Genomic DNA, 18199 nt, shown 5'->3' with positions numbered 1-18199 from the left:
TAGATAGAGAGATAGGAGATAGATAGGTAGACATGAGATAGATATGAGATATAAGAGGATAGATGACATCTCGGAGGTTGTGTCGCTCACCTGTGCACTTGCGGTCGGTGTCCTCCTTCTTAGATCCGGTGATTGTGAGTTTACAGTTGAAATTTTCCTCCCAATATTCAGCAAACCAAACGTTCCTCCTATTATTCTCCAGGATCCGGGACTTGAAATAGACATCGAAACCTGCAAAAAACAAACACATGGGCGGTCGGCACAAGGCTTAATGATGCAGCGTAAGAAACCCCTTGTACGTACATGTTGTCACCCTTGTATTTACATGGTTTCTGTTTTTGGTCATCCAGAGCCTCCTGATTCATGAATGCAATGTGAGAATGACAGTAAATACTGTCACATACTGTCTGGGTGGCAGATCTTTCTGTGGCCTGTAGGGGAACTTTTTGTCTTTGTTCATACAAATATTTGTTGTATATTTCTAGATTTTTCTGCTCGGAGTATCGCCCCCGCCGCCACCCCCAAGACGCAAGAAGAAGCGAGAAGTAAAGAGCAGCCATGTCAGTCTCCGGCTCCCGTCTTCAGATGAATGGCTAATTACACCAGCGCATCATTAACAGTTGCCAATCAGGATTAATTAGGAGCTTTTCACTTTACAATATTTGCATAGAGCCTTGTGCCACCATCATGTGCCCATCATCGCACCCGAATTATTCATAGCGGCTGCGTAATTACACCCTGCATCAGGTATTAGTGGCCTAGGGCACTCCAAGCCGTCACAGGACTACAACTCCCAGGATGCTCAGCTGCCGTGGCAGCCGTCGCCCAGCACGTGAAATGTCCTTCTCTGTCTAATTCATACAAGTTAAATAGTATCTGCTCCAGGGAAAGTTGGGTGACAACCAATGTGGCCGCACAGTCCGCAGGGAACGACACCCAACTGGGCATGGGCACATAACCTGGCGTAGACGTCTGGGTAGAGGCAAGCATCCTGGTAAGGGAACACATCCGGGCAGGGGCACACACATCCGGGCAAGGGCACACACATCCGGGCAAGGGCACACACATCCGGGCAGGGGCACACACATCCGGGCAGGGGCACACACATCCGGGCAGGGGCACACACATCCGGGCAGGGGCACACACATCCGGGCAGGGGCACACACATCCGGGCAAGGGCACACACATCCGGGCAGGGGCACACACATCCGGGCAGGGGCACACACATCCGGGCAGGGGCACACACATCCGGGCAGGGGCACACACATCCGGGCAGGGGCACACACATCCGGGCAGGGGCACACACATCCGGGCAAGGGCACACACATCCGGGCAGGGGCACACACATCCGGGCAGGGGCACACACATCCGGGCAGGGGCACACACATCCGGGCAGGGGCACACATCTTGGTAGGGAGACACGTTTGGGTAGAGGCAGGCATCTGATATTTTGGTAGAGTCCCAGTCCTGGTAATACAGAACAGAATCTGGTGCTTGTTACAGAATAACCAGCACAGTCCACAGTCTGCAGCTTCTTGTACAGTGACAGGACATATCCCTGGCACGGCTCACCCTGGCACGGCCCACCCTGGCACTGCCCACCCTGGCACGGCCCACCCTGGCACAATATTCACATGTTGTCAGACTTGGTCTCCATCTCTTTGCTGCACATGAGCAGTACTGTGCACCAGTGGCATAACTAGGTGAGGATGGGCCCCATGGCAAACCTCTGCATGGGGCCCCCCTTCCCCTGAAAAAAATACATATTTATACAAACATGTTTATACAATTATACAATTTTTACATCCTTAACGCTCCGCACAGAGCTACCATGGGTGAGTGAAGAGGGCGCACGTGGTGAGCCCTCTTCATACGGAGGTTTGATCGCTATATATAGCAGCAAACACCCACTGCTAATACCTGCGATTGGTGCTAGCAGTGATTTCGTGGGCACCCCCCGCTCCCTGGGACATCATTGGTAGGGCGCGATTGGATGCCATGACAGGCTCGGGTCGCTATATGGCTTCTTATAATGCACCAGTGGCTCTCACTGTAATGAATCCTCTGTAAAAATGTCACATACTGCAAAAACCTAAAAATTCTAATCACCCCCTTACCATATAAAACTAAATAAGCTGTAAAAATCGCAAACACATTGGGTATCGCTGCGTCCCAAAATGCCCCATATATCAAAATATAAAAATGGTTAACACCGGCAGTGAACCCCATAACAGAAAATAGCCGAATGTCCGAAAAGCAACTTTTACATCACATAAAAATGTAATAAAAAGTTATCAAAAGGTCGGCAAGTCCTCAAAATGATAGCAATGAAAACTTCTTCTCATTTAGCAGACGGAGTTTGGGGAGTCCAGCGTTCGGGGAAGTGCAGACACAGAGGGAGGGCCGGGCGTCCGGCGTTTGGGTGGTCCGCCGTTTGGGCAGGTGGGGCGGAGTTTGGATGGAAGGCCGGAGTTTGGGCGGGCCAAGGTTCAGGGAAGAACAGACACAGAGGTGTCTCAACGGGCCCGGTCTGTAACGCCCCTGCTGTGCACCCACTAACAGTTCTGGCAGCTTAGTTTGGGGATGACCTCTCCAGGGGTCGGCAGCCTGTGTTAACCCTTCCCTAGGGTGCTGTACCGGTTTCCCGCGTTGATGTGGGTGCTGTAGTTATATCAGCTCTGCCACATCTGTAGACCTTGTATTGTGCGGTCAGGAGCGGTGCGGTTGTTGTGCCGCAGCATTGTGAGCAGCGCCTGTCCATGCGGCAGTAATTTGTCTGGATCACAGTGATGTGTTTGGCTAGTAGAGGCCGCTCTGCAGGAGGCCTCCTTAACACGTTGATGTCATCCTCAGGTTGTCCTCCTGTGGTGTCGGCTTTCTCCTCCGTCCCTGGGGAAGATGATTCTTGGCTGATAAATATTTCAGACAGGTGAATTTATCTGCAGCGCGAGGTTCAGCAGGAGGGAGCTAAGTACCCAGAACGTCTCCACAACAATGCCAAGTGCCTTATAGAGCGCGCCATCTGTGCAGCCCGACACGGAAATACACAATGTGTCACAGCGCAGCGATGATCAAAGCGTGAAAGTCAGGGAGGAACTCCGCGGGGGCCGTCACACAGAAGAGGGGTCCACAACCCCCCCATCCATGAACCAATCACGGAACATATAGAGATAGGAGGGAATACAGGGTATGAATTATTTATATCCTGTAGATCCATTATTAAAAATTATGGTAAGAGACGTAAGAAAACAAAACATAAACCAGACATTATATACAATTAGAGATGAGCGAGCACTAAAATGCTCGGGTGCTCGTTATTCGAGACGAACTTTTCCAGATGCTCGAGTGCTCGTCTCGAATAACGAGCCCCATTGAAGTCAATGGGAGACTCGAGCATTTTTCAAAGGGACCATGGTTCGGGAATAAAATGTGTTAATTAATTGAAAAAGAATGTCTTCTGATAAGTGATCAGATGTATGCAAACATCTGCAATCTATTCTTCACTGTTCCGCGCGTATATTATCTCCCGACAAGTTAGCAGATGTGAAGAACAGTGAAGAATAGGATCATTTAAGTGAAAAACACAGTGAAGAATAGATTGCAGATGTTCGGCACATCTGCTTACTTGTCGGGAGATACGCTGTCTCTGTGCCCCGCTGTCTCCGTGCCCCGCTCTCTCCGTGCCCCGATGTCTCCGTGCCCCGATGTCTCCGTGCCCCGATGTCTCCGTGCCCCGCTCTCTCCGTGCCCCGCTCTCTCCGTGCCCCGCTCTCTCCGTGCCCCGAAGTCTCCGTGCCCCGATGTCTCCGTGCCCCGATGTCTCCGTGCCCCGCTGTCTCCGTGCCCCGCTGTCTCCGTGCCCCGCTGTCTCCGTGCCCCGCTGTCTCCGTGCCCCGATGTCTCCGTGCCCCGATGTCTCCGTGCCCCGATGTCTCCGTGCCGCTCCCCGATGTCTCCGTGCAACGATGTCTCCGTGCGACTCCCCGCCGCTCCCCGATGTCTCCGTGCCGCTGCCTGATGTCTCCGTGCTGCCGCTGCCCCATGTCTTCGTGCTGCCGCTGCCCCATGTCTTCGTGCTGCCGCTGCACCATGTCTCCGTGCTGCTCCCCGGTGTCTCTGTGCTGCTCCCCGGTGTCTATGTCCTGCTCACCGTGTTCTGCAATGTGTTCTTCACACATATATATTGTTCTTCACATACTATTTTGTTCGCACCGTTCCGCGCGTATCTCCCGACAAGTAAGCAGATGTGCCGAACATCTGTAATCTATTCTTCACTGTGTTTTTCACTGTGTTTTTCACTTAAATGATCCTGTGTTCACTGTGTTCACTGTTTTTATTCTATTCTTCATTGTTCTTCACTGTGTTTTTTTAATTAAATGCTCGATCTCGAGCAGGGGAAATACTCGTCCGAGCAACGAGCCGTTTCGAGTACCTTAATACTCGAACGAGCATCAAGCTCGGACGAGCATGTTCGCTCATCTCTATATACAATATATACAAATATTTACAATAACTCACCTGCTGCTCCAGCACCATTCACACCTACTCCTACCCCTCAGACACTGGTCTAACGTCCATAGTTTTTGTTGCATAGTCCAGACCAGAGTCCAAGAGGAGTTTATAAATCAATCCCCCCACCATCACCCCCCTCCGAACCCAACACTATATCCCAAACCCCACCATATACAATATATACAATATTTACAACATGATGAAAACATAACACAATTATATCAATCCAAACCACATAAAGCCCAGGTTCGGCACCTGCAAGCCCAACACCAGGAGAGGAGATGACAGACTAAGGGACACTAAAGGAGAACCCCCTCCAAAGGAGAGAGGCCCTCCCCGTGCCCAGCCTCTCATACTCCAGAGAGCGCACCTTCACCAGGAGGGAGAGAGGACAGACTAAGGGACACTAAGGAGAGAGGCCCTCCCCGTGCCCAGCCTCTCATACTCCAGAGAGCGCACCTTCACCAGGAGGGAGAGGACAGACTAAGGGACACTAAGGAGAGAGACCCTCCCCGTGCCCAGCCTCTCATACTCCAGAGAGCGCACCTTCACCAGGAGGGAGAGGACAGACTAAGGGACACTAAGGAGAGAGGTCCTCCCCGTGCCCAGCCTCTCATACTCCAGAGAGCGCACCTTCACCAGGAGGGAGAGAGGACAGACTAAGGGACACTAAGGAGAGAGGCCCTCCCCGTGCCCAGCCTCTCATACTCCAGAGAGCGCACCTTCACCAGGAGGGAGAGGACAGACTAAGGGACACTAAGGAGAGAGACCCTCCCCGTGCCCAGCCTCTCATACTCCAGAGAGCGCACCTTCACCAGGAGGGAGAGGACAGACTAAGGGGCACTAAGGAGAGAGGCCCTCCCCGTGCCCAGCCTCTCATACTCCAGAGAGCGCACCTTCACCAGGAGGGAGAGGACAGACTAAGGGACACTAAGGAGAGAGGTCCTCCCCGTGCCCAGCCTCTCATACTCCAGAGAGCGCACCTTCACCAGGAGGGAGAGAGGACAGACTAAGGGACACTAAGGAGAGAGGCCCTCCCCGTGCCCAGCCTCTCATACTCCAGAGAGCGCACCTTCACCAGGAGGGAGAGGACAGACTAAGGGACACTAAGGAGAGAGACCCTCCCCGTGCCCAGCCTCTCATACTCCAGAGAGCGCACCTTCACCAGGAGGGAGAGGACAGACTAAGGGACACTAAGGAGAGAGGCCCTCCCCGTGCCCAGCCTCTCATACTCCAGAGAGCGCACCTTCACCAGGAGGGAGAGGACAGACTAAGGGACACTAAGGAGAGAGACCCTCCCCGTGCCCAGCCTCTCATACTCCAGAGAGCGCACCTTCACCAGGAGGGAGAGGACAGACTAAGGGACACTAAGGAGAGAGGCCCTCCCCGTGCCCAGCCTCTCATACTCCAGAGAGCGCACCTTCACCAGGAGGGAGAGGACAGACTAAGGGACACTAAGGAGAGAGGCCCTCCCCGTGCCCAGCCTCTCATACTCCAGAGAGCGCACCTTCACCAGGAGGGAGAGAGGACAGACTAAGGGGCACTAAGGAGAGAGGTCCTCCCCGTGCCCAGCCTCTCATACTCCAGAGAGCGCACCTTCACCAGGAGGGAGAGGACAGACTAAGGGACACTAAGGAGAGAGGCCCTCCCCGTGCCCAGCCTCTCATACTCCAGAGAGCGCACCTTCACCAGGGGGGAGAGGGCAGACTAAGGGACACTAAGGAGAGAGGTCCTCCCCGTGCCCAGCCTCTCATACTCCAGAGAGCGCACCTTCACCAGGAGGGAGAGGACAGACTAAGGGACACTAAGGAGAGAGGTCCTCCCCGTGCCCAGCCTCTCATACTCCAGAGAGTGCACCTTCACCAGGAGGGGAGAGGACAGACTAAGGGGCACTAAGGAGAGAGGACCTCCCCGTGCCCAGCCTCTCATACTCCAGAGAGCGCACCTTCACCAGGAGGGAGAGGACAGACTGAGGGACACTAAGGAGAGAGGCCCTCCCCGTGCCCAGCCTCTCATACTCCAGAGAACGCACCTTCACCAGGAGGGGAGAGGACAGACTAAGGGACACTAAGGAGAGAGGCGCTCCCCGTGCCCAGCCTCTCATACTCCAGAGAGCGCACCTTCACCAGGGGGGAGAGGGCAGACTAAGGGACACTAAGGAGAGAGGTCCTCCCCGTGCCCAGCCTCTCATACTCCAGAGAGCGCACCTTCACCAGGAGGGAGAGGACAGACTAAGGGACACTAAGGAGAGAGGTCCTCCCCGTGCCCAGCCTCTCATACTCCAGAGAGTGCACCTTCACCAGGAGGGGAGAGGACAGACTAAGGGGCACTAAGGAGAGAGGACCTCCCCGTGCCCAGCCTCTCATACTCCAGAGAGCGCACCTTCACCAGGAGGGAGAGGACAGACTGAGGGACACTAAGGAGAGAGGCCCTCCCCGTGCCCAGCCTCTCATACTCCAGAGAGCGCACCTTCACCAGGAGGGAGAGGACAGACTGAGGGACACTAAGGAGAGAGGTCCTCCCCGTGCCCAGCCTCTCATACTCCAGAGAGTGCACCTTCACCAGGAGGGAGAGGACAGACTAAGGGACACTAAGGAGAGAGGCCCTCCCCGTGCCCAGCCTCTCATACTCCAGAGAGCGCACCTTCACCAGGAGGGAGAGAGGACAGACTAAGGGGCACTAAGGAGAGAGGTCCTCCCCGTACCCAGCCTCTCATACTCCAGAGAGCGCACCTTCACCAGGAGGGAGAGAGGACAGACTAAGGGGCACTAAGGAGAGAGGTCCTCCCCGTGCCCAGCCTCTCATACTCCAGAGAGCGCACCTTCACCAGGAGGGGAGAGGACAGACTAAGGGGCACTAAGGAGAGAGGCCCTCCCCGTGCCCAGCCTCTCATACTCCAGAGAGCGCACCTTCACCAGGAGGGAGAGGACAGACTAAGGGGCACTAAGGAGAGAGGCCCTCCCCGTGCCCAGCCTCTCATACTCCAGAGAGCGCACCTTCACCAGGAGGGAGAGGACAGACTAAGGGGCACTAAGGAGAGAGGTCCTCCCCGTGCCCAGCCTCTCATACTCCAGAGAGCGCACCTTCACCAGGTCACCCAGAATGTTCCTAACCACCTCATCCACCGGGAGGATTTACGCTGCGTCGATACTACATCTTACGTTTCCCTCCTTTTTGGCGCCACGCTTACGGTTTTCCTCTAGCCACGCCCTATTATCCTCATCCATACTCTCATAATGGGAGAAGTCTGAAGACGTGGCACCTTCCTCTCTCTCGATCCTCCTGACCTCCTCATCCAGTACATCATCCCCTGGGGCCTCAGCGACAGGTCCCTTCTCCAGTGCAGTTTGCGCTGAAATGTGTGGGGTCGCCGCACCTGTGACACAGCTTAGGCTGCCCCCGGTAGAAGATCAGGATCCGATCCCTCCCCAGGAAGGCTGATGAAGGGATGTGGGCGACTGAGTTACCTGAACGTCTCAACTTCACCATGAAGGTCCAGGCCCCTGACCAGATACCATACTCATCATGATTTTTCTCTGGTAATCCTAGCACCTCTCCGTAGCGATTCATCCAGGTCATGATGTCAAAGCAAGATAGTGATTCGTTACGGGTAAGAACGGTCACTTTCTTGAGTTCGCTCTGGCGGGACACTGCTTGCACAGCAAAGTCCCGCCACTCGGGCTCGTTGTATCTCAGCTCATAGTTGGACCAGAAGAGCTCAAGCCCCTCCGGCCGAACAAAGCTGATATCAAACTCAGATGTACCATAGGGATGGATCAAGGCAAAGATGTCAGCCGCCTTGAAGTCCATCTTCAGCAGCAGCTCAACTACCCGTGCCCGAGGGGGACACACATCACTGCCATGCCACCGAAGACGGACCACATTCCTACGGTTAGCACCCGGCCCGGTTGTCGGGAGCGACCATGGTGTCTCCCTGCCTCTTTGCTCTCGGAAGGCAGACAGGCCGTGCCTCTCTATCCAAAACGACAAATCAACCTCCTGCCCCGCTACATTGATCGTCCTTTCTCCCTTCTGTAAGGCCTGCAGGAGGCGCCGTTGCAAAAAGCCGTCCCCAGAGCCCAGAGACGAGGATGATGGAACCCCACTTCCCCCAGCAGCGACACTGGCATAGCTCTTAACGGGGGCCGCCACTGGGGGAGCAACCGGACCAACCCCTGCACCCACCACATTAACACTACCCACCTCAGCCGCGCCACCCACACCACCAGTCACTCCATCACTCACTCTCAAAGCTGGAAAAGATTCTGCACCACTCACTTCACTTGTATTAACCACCACAACATTATAAACATCACTCACACTGGCTGGACCATCAACAACATCAGGGGACATGACCACCTCCTTTATGGATGTAGAATTGGTATTATCCCCAACACCGACACAAAACAGAACTTTTCGTTTAGGAGGTCCAGAGCCCTCAGCCTCAGCGACCCCTCCACACTGCCGCCCCGCAACGGGGTGATCAGCAGCAACAACATGAAGAGGCGCGAGGCACCAGAAGCTGCCACCAGTGCGAGGCTATTTAAAAGTTTTTCTGTAAATGGACCACCGTTCTCACAAATAAAGCTTTTTCTTTCCATCAATTTATCGATTTCTTTTTAATGCCACCAAACATCTCTCACAGCTCCACATTACTTTTCTCTTCGTACTCACAGAGGTGGCTCTGGACCGGGGAGGCACAGGTGGTCCCTGCACCGCTCAGCCTCCCCCCGCATGGTCAGCCTTACCTCTGTGAGCACTCCGCTTCATAGCTCCAGCCCCGGAAGGACCGCTCTCACCCGCACCGACATGGGCATCCAAATTCTTATTTTGTCGCTTCACATTAGACCCAGGGGGAGTAGGAGCCGCATTGCTACGACTCCTGGTGGAACGTCTCACCCCTGAGTCCTCCATAGCGCTGGCCGGTTGCTGTCCTCTCCTGCCTCCCGCCGTCCTGGACCGGGAAGCAGGAGCCTGGGAGTCGGCTCCCTCGCTCATCCCCAGGAACCTAACTCCCTCCCTGGGAGAGGAGAGAGCAGGCCCTGGGAGGATAGATGGATCTCCACGAGCTCAGGAGCACAAACACACAGCAGCTGCACACACAGACACACCCTCCTGTAACGAGGTAACAGCCTCCAGAGCCACATCTCTCCAGGGACAATACACAGCACAGGCTGTTGCCCTTTGGGTGCCCTGGTGTGTAGCCGCCAGGCTCGGGGACTGCTCTCTTGCAGGCGCCATAGCTGTGGGCCAGGAGGAGGCTTCATTTGGCTTCTTCTCAATCACATCTCGCACTTGTGTGTCCCGGGGGACGGCGCCGCTTTGGCAGTCAGTATTTAATTGCGGGCTGAATGCACGGAGTAGCAGAGCGATGGCGGAGTCTGAACGCTGCAGAGGAAAACATTGTTTTTCTTATTATCTTTGTCGTTCTCCGGGGAACTGGGAAAATTCTATTGTAATGTGCGCGCGTCGCTCGACTGTGACAGACAGCGGCTTGTCCTGTGTGGCTGCGGAGGCGATAAAGAGTCCACGTCTCCGGGGAGCGGCCGGGTAAGAGGTGGCCACCGGCTAATGCAAGGGATCACCGGAGCGCAGCCATGTGCAGCAGCAGCTAACAAGGTGTCCATCCCGCAGCAGAAATCTGCAGCAGACGCATAGCTAATGTATGAACCAGGAGTGACAACATCATGTCCTTCATCCAAAATAATAGACCAGTGGAAGAAATGCAAAAAAAATCGGCACCAAAATAAATAAATGTGTTCTAATCAGAAGTCTACAGATGGGGGTCTGCAGAGGAATGACGTCTGATTTGGGGTTGGTACTGATGGAGGAGAGTTTGGGGGTCTGTACACATAATTGGTCTGATTTGGAGTACATGGATGGGGGTCTGGTGTGCGCTGAGATACTTACATGTGCTATGTGTTGGTATAGGGCAGTGATGGCTAACCTATGGCACTGGTGCCAGAGGTGGCACTCAGAGCTCTTTCTGTGGGCACTCAGGCCATCACCAGAGATGAGTCCAGGTATCTTCCTGCAGTCCCAGACAGCCCAGGACTTGCTGTGCACAGAGGTATTTTAAAGTGACAGCTCTACCTGGGACTATTTTGTGCTTTATTGTGTCCTTAGGTGCTGGTATCAATGAAAACTGTGACAGAGAAGGGAGTATAAATCACAAATTAAATTTCTGTGTTGGCACTTTGCGATAAATAATCGGGTCCTGGTTGTAGTTTGGGCACTTGACCTCTAAAAGGTTTGCCATCACTGGTATAGGGTGTCATATATAAATGGGGTGAGAGGACATTTGGGGTCCTCAAGTGTCCCTCCTCAAGAGTTAGGAAGTACCAACTAAGCCAACTTCTTGGGTGGCCCTGCCTCTGGGAAAGCTGGGTGGCCCTGCCTCTGGGAAAGCTGGGTGGCCCTGCCTCTGGGAAAGCTGGGTGGCCCTGCCTCTGGGAAAGCTGGGTGGCCCTGCCTCTGGGAAAGCTGGGTGGCCCTGCCTCTTGTACCTGTCACCATGTTGTTGGGTCTCTTTGCATCTTGTAGAGGCGGAATATTATCACCAGCCATAAAATATTTGGAGATTTTCTGAGTTTAAGACTCAATTACTTGTGATAAAAGTCTCGACGGCCCCAGGACGCAGCATCAGCCCCTGCACCTGCCACACAATGCTGTAAACATTGCTGTGAGCTCCGGAGCTCGCCCTAGTGGTGGCTGCAGGGACAGAATTTTATCAGGTAATTGTTTGCAGGAGGTTTGGAACTTTTCATCAGGAAAATAAAACTTTGGCCGCCGGGAGAAGAAATGAGAAACAAGGATAAAGAAATAAATGCAGAGAGATTTTTTAGATGAGGGAATGAGGTGATTAATAAGCCAATATTTGGTGAAGATTTGATTTGGGCGTGTGGGCGTGTCCTCACACTGCTGTGCTCTTAGTTCTTTGCATTGGACAGATCCACAGCCTTCATGCATTTGGAGTGACCAGGCTCGGTCTCACATACTTACCTTGTTGGGTGGCTCCGGGGCCCCCTGCCGGGACATTGGCTGCTGTGAGGACTCGGCTTCCATCAGTAATAGCTACTTAAGCCGAACACTTTACAAATCAAGTGATTAAGATGCAATTACTGCGTTGCTGCTCCTCTCCTTGGTCCTTTCTTGCATTATGTAAATGAGTTGTGACCTTATCCATTTAGCATAATTAATCAACATAAATGATGGCATCAAAGAGGCCCCGATAGAGACCCGAGCGGCATCACTCAGCGTCCTCCGCGCTAATGATGTGGAGATTATGTAACCGCTGTCTATATACTCCTGTATACACAGCAGCACAATGTCAGAAGAAGCCCTGATAGGCTGGTTTTGGATTAAACCCTTCCTTTTTTCATCTTTAAAGGAAACCTACCACTTACAAGTGGTAGGTTTATACACATATACATGGCACCAGCTCAGGGTGAGCTGGTGCCAGATCATATTTTTGTTAGGGGAACAAAGCCCCTATCGCCGTTTTATAAGTTATATTAACTTATAACTCGGCGCACCGCACTTGGGCACGGCGCACCATGCGCGTGCCCGTGCGTGCGCCGGATTCTAAAGTGCTGGAGAGCCGGTGACGTCACCGAGCTCTCCGGCACACGCGCGCCTGCGCAACTTAGTACGGCCTGTTTCCCCGAACTAAGTTGCGCAGGCGCGCGTGTGCCGGAGAGCTTGGTGACGTCACCGTCTCTCCAGCACTTTAGAAAGTGCGGTGCGCCGAGTTATAAGTTAATATAACTTATAAAACGGCGATAGGGGCTTTGTTCCCCTAACAAAAATATGATCTGGCACCAGCTCACCCTGAGCTGGTACCATGTATATGTGTATAAACCTACCACTTTTAAGTGGTAGGTTTCCTTTAAATTTGGAGTGCTGCCTCATTTTTTTCGGTTGACATTCTCCTGTATACAGCACCAAGATACAATGGGGGACATTTACTTAAAGTGTCGGTGTCTGCACTGGCTTTGTTACCGACCTGCTCTCGGAAAGAAGACACACATTTAATATTGTGGAGCTGTGCAGAGACGTTTCTGGCGCCGAGACCATTTTCTGTCCCTGGGACCAAAATCTGTCCCGAGCACCAGAAATGTGTCCAACAGTCCCTGCTAGACCAGTTTTCTTTTGGTCTACTTTCCGCCAGTTTACAGCGCCCAAAAATGGCTGCGACACATAGTAATTCTGTCTGAGTTTCCACTCCGCCAAAGCCACGCCCCTTTTCGGAGAAGAGTCGGAGCAGACGGAAAAAGGCATTTTTTCTGTCCTCGACAGCTAATAAATAGAACTGAGAGCAGAAGATGTGGTGAGAGCGCCACAAAACTGCCGGAAACGCCATAGTAAATGTCTCCCAATGTAACCATATAGAGAACACCGGGAACACCCAGTATATCCTGTATACAGCACCAAGATACAATGTTACCCTATAGAGAACACCGGGAGCACCCAGTATATATCACCCAGTATATCCAGTATACAGCACCCAGTATATATCACCCCGTATATCCAGTATACAGCACCCAGTATATATCACCCAGTATATATCACCCAGTATATCAAGTATACAGCACCCAGTATATATCACCCAGTGTATATCATCCAGTATATCCAGTATACAGCACCCAGTATATATCATCCAGTATATATCATCCAGTATATCAAGTATACAGCACCCAGTATATCCAGTATACAGCACCCAGTATATATCACCCTGTATATATGACCCAGTATATCCAGTATACAGCACCCAGTATATATCACCCTGTATATATGACCCAGTATATCCAGTATACAGCACCCAGTATATATCACCCAGTATATATCATCCAGTATATCAAGTATACAGCACCCAGTATATATCACCCAGTATATCCAGTATACAGAACCCAGTATATATCACCCAGTATATATCACCCAGTATATATCACCCAGTATATCCAGTATACAGCACCCAGTATATATCACCCAGTATATCCAGTATACAGAACCCAGTATATATCACCCAGTATATATCACCCAGTATATATCACCCAGTATATCCAGTATACAGAACCCAGTATATATCACCCAGTATATATCACCCAGTATATCCAGTATACAGAACCCAGTATATATCACCCAGTATATATCACCCAGTATATATCACCCAGTATATCCAGTATACAGCACCCAGTATATATCACCCAGTATATCCAGTATACAGAACCCAGTATATATCACCCAGTATATATCACCCAGTATATATCACCCAGTATATCCAGTATACAGCACCCAGTATATATCACCCAGTATATCCAGTATACAGCACCAAAAATTATATCACCCAATATACCCAGTATGCGCACCCAGTATTTATCACCCAGTATATCAGACCTTTGTGCATGTCGTTAGTAGCAGCAGGACTGTGATATATGGTTTTATATTGCATAATTATAGCTTTTCCATGTGTACTGGAGGCGTGTCCTCACACTGCTGTGCTCTGTGCATTGAGATGCTCCAAGTTTCTTCCCTGTCACTCACAGTAAAAGATGTAGCAGGCTCCTGGATGAACACTACTGTAGTGGATGGGCTTTAAAGCAGTTCAATGCAGAGGCTCAGAGTACAGCAGTGTTAGGGCGCGCTTCCAGTGAGGATTCATGTAACAAAATGCGGATCCTGAAAATCCCTGGTAACATATTAGGATTATCCAATATGTCACACAGTCTGTAATGCAGGGGTGGGGTCCGCTAGCGGGTCTCTAGCAATATGGGGTGGGCCTATGACCCCAGATCAGCGCCCCCTGCTGGTCAGAGTCTTCTACCTGCCATCACAACAATCCTGGTGACAATCCTTGTGACATTTTATCTCCTATGTGCTGGAAGTTTCCAGTGATGTGGCCACGATCTGCACCCAGTCGTTACAATGTATCAGTGCAGTGACCATGTATCAGTTTGGTCATTTTTCCCTTTAAGAAAGCAGCAGGAGGCTCTGGGATCAGTTCCAATGTTTGACTAGTGCCGGGTCAGAGTTCCCCTTTAATTCTCGATTTTGTGCTGGTGCGTTCTCGGCGGCTCTTGTCATTCACCTGCTCTCATTACTCGGGCGTCAGAACCAGGTGACCCGCTGTTTTCCTCTGACATTTTAAGCTCTAGAGATAAATTTGCTTCATGAATATTCCTGTTAGCCCCGTGCCCTGCGTCTCCGGTGCTGAGGTTCCTCCTGTGGGCGCCCCTCCCCCACCCGCCGCCGCCTCTGGATTTCGATACCTTCTTAGCAATGTAAATGACAGGCGCAGGTTCTTCTGTCGCGTTGTCAGGAGCAGATGCTTCGTATTAGATGATGAAACGCTGACATTAAATGTGTCTCTTCTAATTTCTCTCTGATTCATTAGCATCGAACAACAGAGACGAGTCTGCCGGCTAATTAGGGGGATGGGGGCGCCTCCTCCGCCAGACAGGTAACGGCCTCCCCGCCCTCAGCACTGCAGGACCCCCACATGTTAGCCATGGGTGCCGATCACATACGTGGTGCCCGGTGCCAGGCTGCAGGTATCAATACTAGTAATATGCGTCCGATATACACTACAAGTCCCAGCAGGTTACCATTTAGCCTAAAATAGGGATTTTTCCCAAAAAAATTGCACCAGTTTACATAAAATATAACCGGAGCCAGTGTCACACAGTGTTGGTGCCAGTTAATTATGATTGCCCTCAACCAGTCCAATGTCTCCGGCCCAAAAAAGGGGTAGAACGCGCAAAATATAACTGGCGCCAAATACACAACCTCAAACTCACACTCGCAAATATCTCCCCCCACCCAAAAAAAAAACAAAGACTGGCACCAGCCATAGCATTACACATAGTTGGCGCCAATCACACATCACTACCCCTCCCCATCCCCAATGATTACTATGGGGCACCAGCCAGACACAGAGTAACTAGTGCCAGGTAGGGTGGATGCCAGGCTTGACCCCTGTCCAATGTCTCACCTGCAAAAATATGGCACCGACCAAACATAAAATGACTGGTACCGGTTCTAGAATTTCACATCGGTGATGCCCAATATACAGGATTAGCCCTAAACTTCTTCAATGCCCCCACCCCAAAAGAATGAAAAACAATTGGTACAAGATACCTACCATATGGTAATATAAACGCCAGGCATGGCATCACACATGGTTGGTGCCAGGGACACATAATTACCTCCCATGCCAGGTTTACCAATGGCACCAACTTGTGCCAGGTAGAGGCAATTATACAAGCTACCACTAACCCTCCCAAAAAAACACCAACCTAACAGTAAATATCTGGTGCCAAGTAAAGCTTTACATATGGTGCCAGTTATACAAGAACAGTCCTTGCCCTTAACAATGTCTCCTCCCCAACATAGGCACCAACCACTGGCACAAGGTCTAGCATCACTCATACTAGGTGCAATTATATGGAACTGCCCCCACCCCGATGCCGGATGTGGCTCCTCCACTTATTACCTCTCTCGGCCGCTCTTTGTCTGCTGCCCGGGGCTTCTGGCCATAGGGTGACCCTCACATACCCCAGGACCTCTGGAAGAGGTAGTAACCTGGTGGTCACCTTCCAGTGAAGCTCAGATCTCTATGAGGGTTAAAGAGTGAAACCCAGGGACTGACTGCGCCTCTATGATGGGATCCTGGGTGACGGCGCAGGTCTGGAGCCCTGTGTTTTGGGGTGAAGGGGGATCTTGTGGAAAGGGTTTAGGAGCCACAATGGTCCCTGCCCTTGATGATCCCTACAGCAGCTACAATGTAACACCATGGCACGTTCCACAATCCAAAGGATTGCATAAGATTGTAATATGGCGCCAGGTAGCAGTTTACCTCCGATACCTCCAGCGCTGTCGCTCAAGGTCACGGTATCACAGTCGCTCTGCGCTATTTCCCTCTTTATTATCCCCGTGCACTCAGTAGATTTTCATAGAAATCTGATATTTGAGATTTGAGCCTCGGATGGAGAAGAGATGTTCAACAAAATCTGCCTGATTAAGCTTTTTTCTCCTCTGAACTCTGCATCTATACTAGGACGTCCTTGGGGTGGTGAGAAGGAGCCGGCGTCTGGTGACACGATGCTGCGCTGACCTCACGCTCTTCCCCTTGGACTTTTGATATTTCCATGTATCAGAAACGCCCACCAATTAGACAGAGAGAATTAATTAAGAAAACGAGGGGCGGGGGGTTCATGGCCCTGGATCCGAAGAGGAATTCATCAGACGTTCCCGGTGGCGTCCTTATTGCACTTGGTCGCCTGACATGTCTGTGCTTTACCGCTTACAGATATATCGCCATCACCGCGCCGCTAATGAAATGAACTTTGAATGTTGCCACAAAGTAGTTGTCGTCTCCATGGACACCGAGGCTCATTGTATTTCATGATGTGCTCGCCCTTCGCCTGTACTCACCGCCCCGTCAGCATGTCACGTCTGCTGCCTCCATCAATCCCCTCACTCCTTACCTTCTATGGTGGCCCGCTTGGGCAGGATGGTGATGGCGCCTTCCGCAACTTCTTCAAGGTCATTTATTGGGGCAAATTTGGAGCCCCAGCTGTCCGAGCCAACCCAGATGAAGTGTCCCACTTTTTCGGCTCTCTTTACCGCAGCCAAGACCTGTCTGGGGGAGATGAACAAGCCATGTAACAGGTTTAATAATTCCAGATGGCTGCCTAAAGGTACAGACAGTAGTAGGGTATACCAGGCAGTGCTGAGAACCCAACAAGCCCTAAACCATAGGAACTACTCTTTACACTTCACATAAGATGGCTTCTTTGACTATAATGGTCCAGCCTGATAGTGCCCAGTTATGCCAAATTAGCTGATGGCATCCAATGGGGCACAGTGCCATAGAGAAAACACTATAGATGGTGCACGGTGCCATAGAGAGAGCACTATAGATGGTGCACGGTGCCATAGAGAGAGCACTATAGATTGTGCACGGTGCCATAGAGAGAGCACAATAGATGGTGCACGGTGCCATAGAGAGAGCACTATAGATTGTGCACGGTGCCATAGAGAGAGCACTATAGATGGTGGACCGTGCCATAGAGAGAACACTATAGATGGTGGACCGTGCCATAGAGAGAACACTATAGATGGTGCACGGTGCAATAGGGAGAACACTATAGATGGAGCACGGTGCCATAGAGAGAACACTATAGATGGTGCACGGTGCCATAGAGAGAACACTATTGATGGTGCATGGTGCCATAGAGAGAGCACTATAGATTGTGCACGGTGCCATAGAGAGAGCACTATAGATGGTGGACCGTGCCATAGAGAGAACACTATAGATGGTGGACCGTGCCATAGAGAGAACACTATAGATGGTGCACGGTGCAATAGGGAGAACACTATAGATGGAGCACGGTGCAATAGAGAGAGCACTATAGATGGTGCACGGTGCCATAGAGAGAGCACTATAGATGGTGCATGGTGCCATAGAGAGAGCACTATAGATTGTGCACGGTGCCATAGAGAGAGCACTATAGATGGTGCACGGTGCCATAGAGAGAACACTATAGATGGTGGACCGTGCCATAGAGAGAACACTATAGATGGTGCACGGTGCAATAGGGAGAACACTATAGATGGAGCACGGTGCCATAGAGAGAGCACTATAGATGGTGCACGGTGCCATAGAGAGAGCACTATAGATGGAGCA

The 18199-nt window shown here is 51.7% G+C and overlaps 1 protein-coding gene across 1 annotated transcript in view; it reads right to left on the bottom strand.

Moving 5' to 3' along the window:
- Window positions 1-18199, bottom strand: part of GRM7 (glutamate metabotropic receptor 7) — a 308516-nt gene that overhangs the window by 107413 nt on the left and 182904 nt on the right. Inside the window, exons 4-5 of the mRNA XM_072128330.1 lie at window positions 16998-17152; window positions 91-231 (exon numbers count right to left, since the gene is read on the bottom strand). Coding sequence (XP_071984431.1) covers window positions 91-231; window positions 16998-17152 — 296 coding nt within the window. The remainder of the gene's footprint in view (window positions 1-90; window positions 232-16997; window positions 17153-18199) is intronic.

The sequence above is a fragment of the Engystomops pustulosus genome, chromosome 10 (genome assembly GCF_040894005.1).
Source record: "Engystomops pustulosus chromosome 10, aEngPut4.maternal, whole genome shotgun sequence".
Taxonomy (NCBI): Eukaryota; Metazoa; Chordata; class Amphibia; order Anura; family Leptodactylidae; genus Engystomops; species Engystomops pustulosus.
The sequence above is the reverse complement of the archived record's forward strand: the minus strand, read 5'-3'. Positions and strand labels throughout refer to the sequence as shown.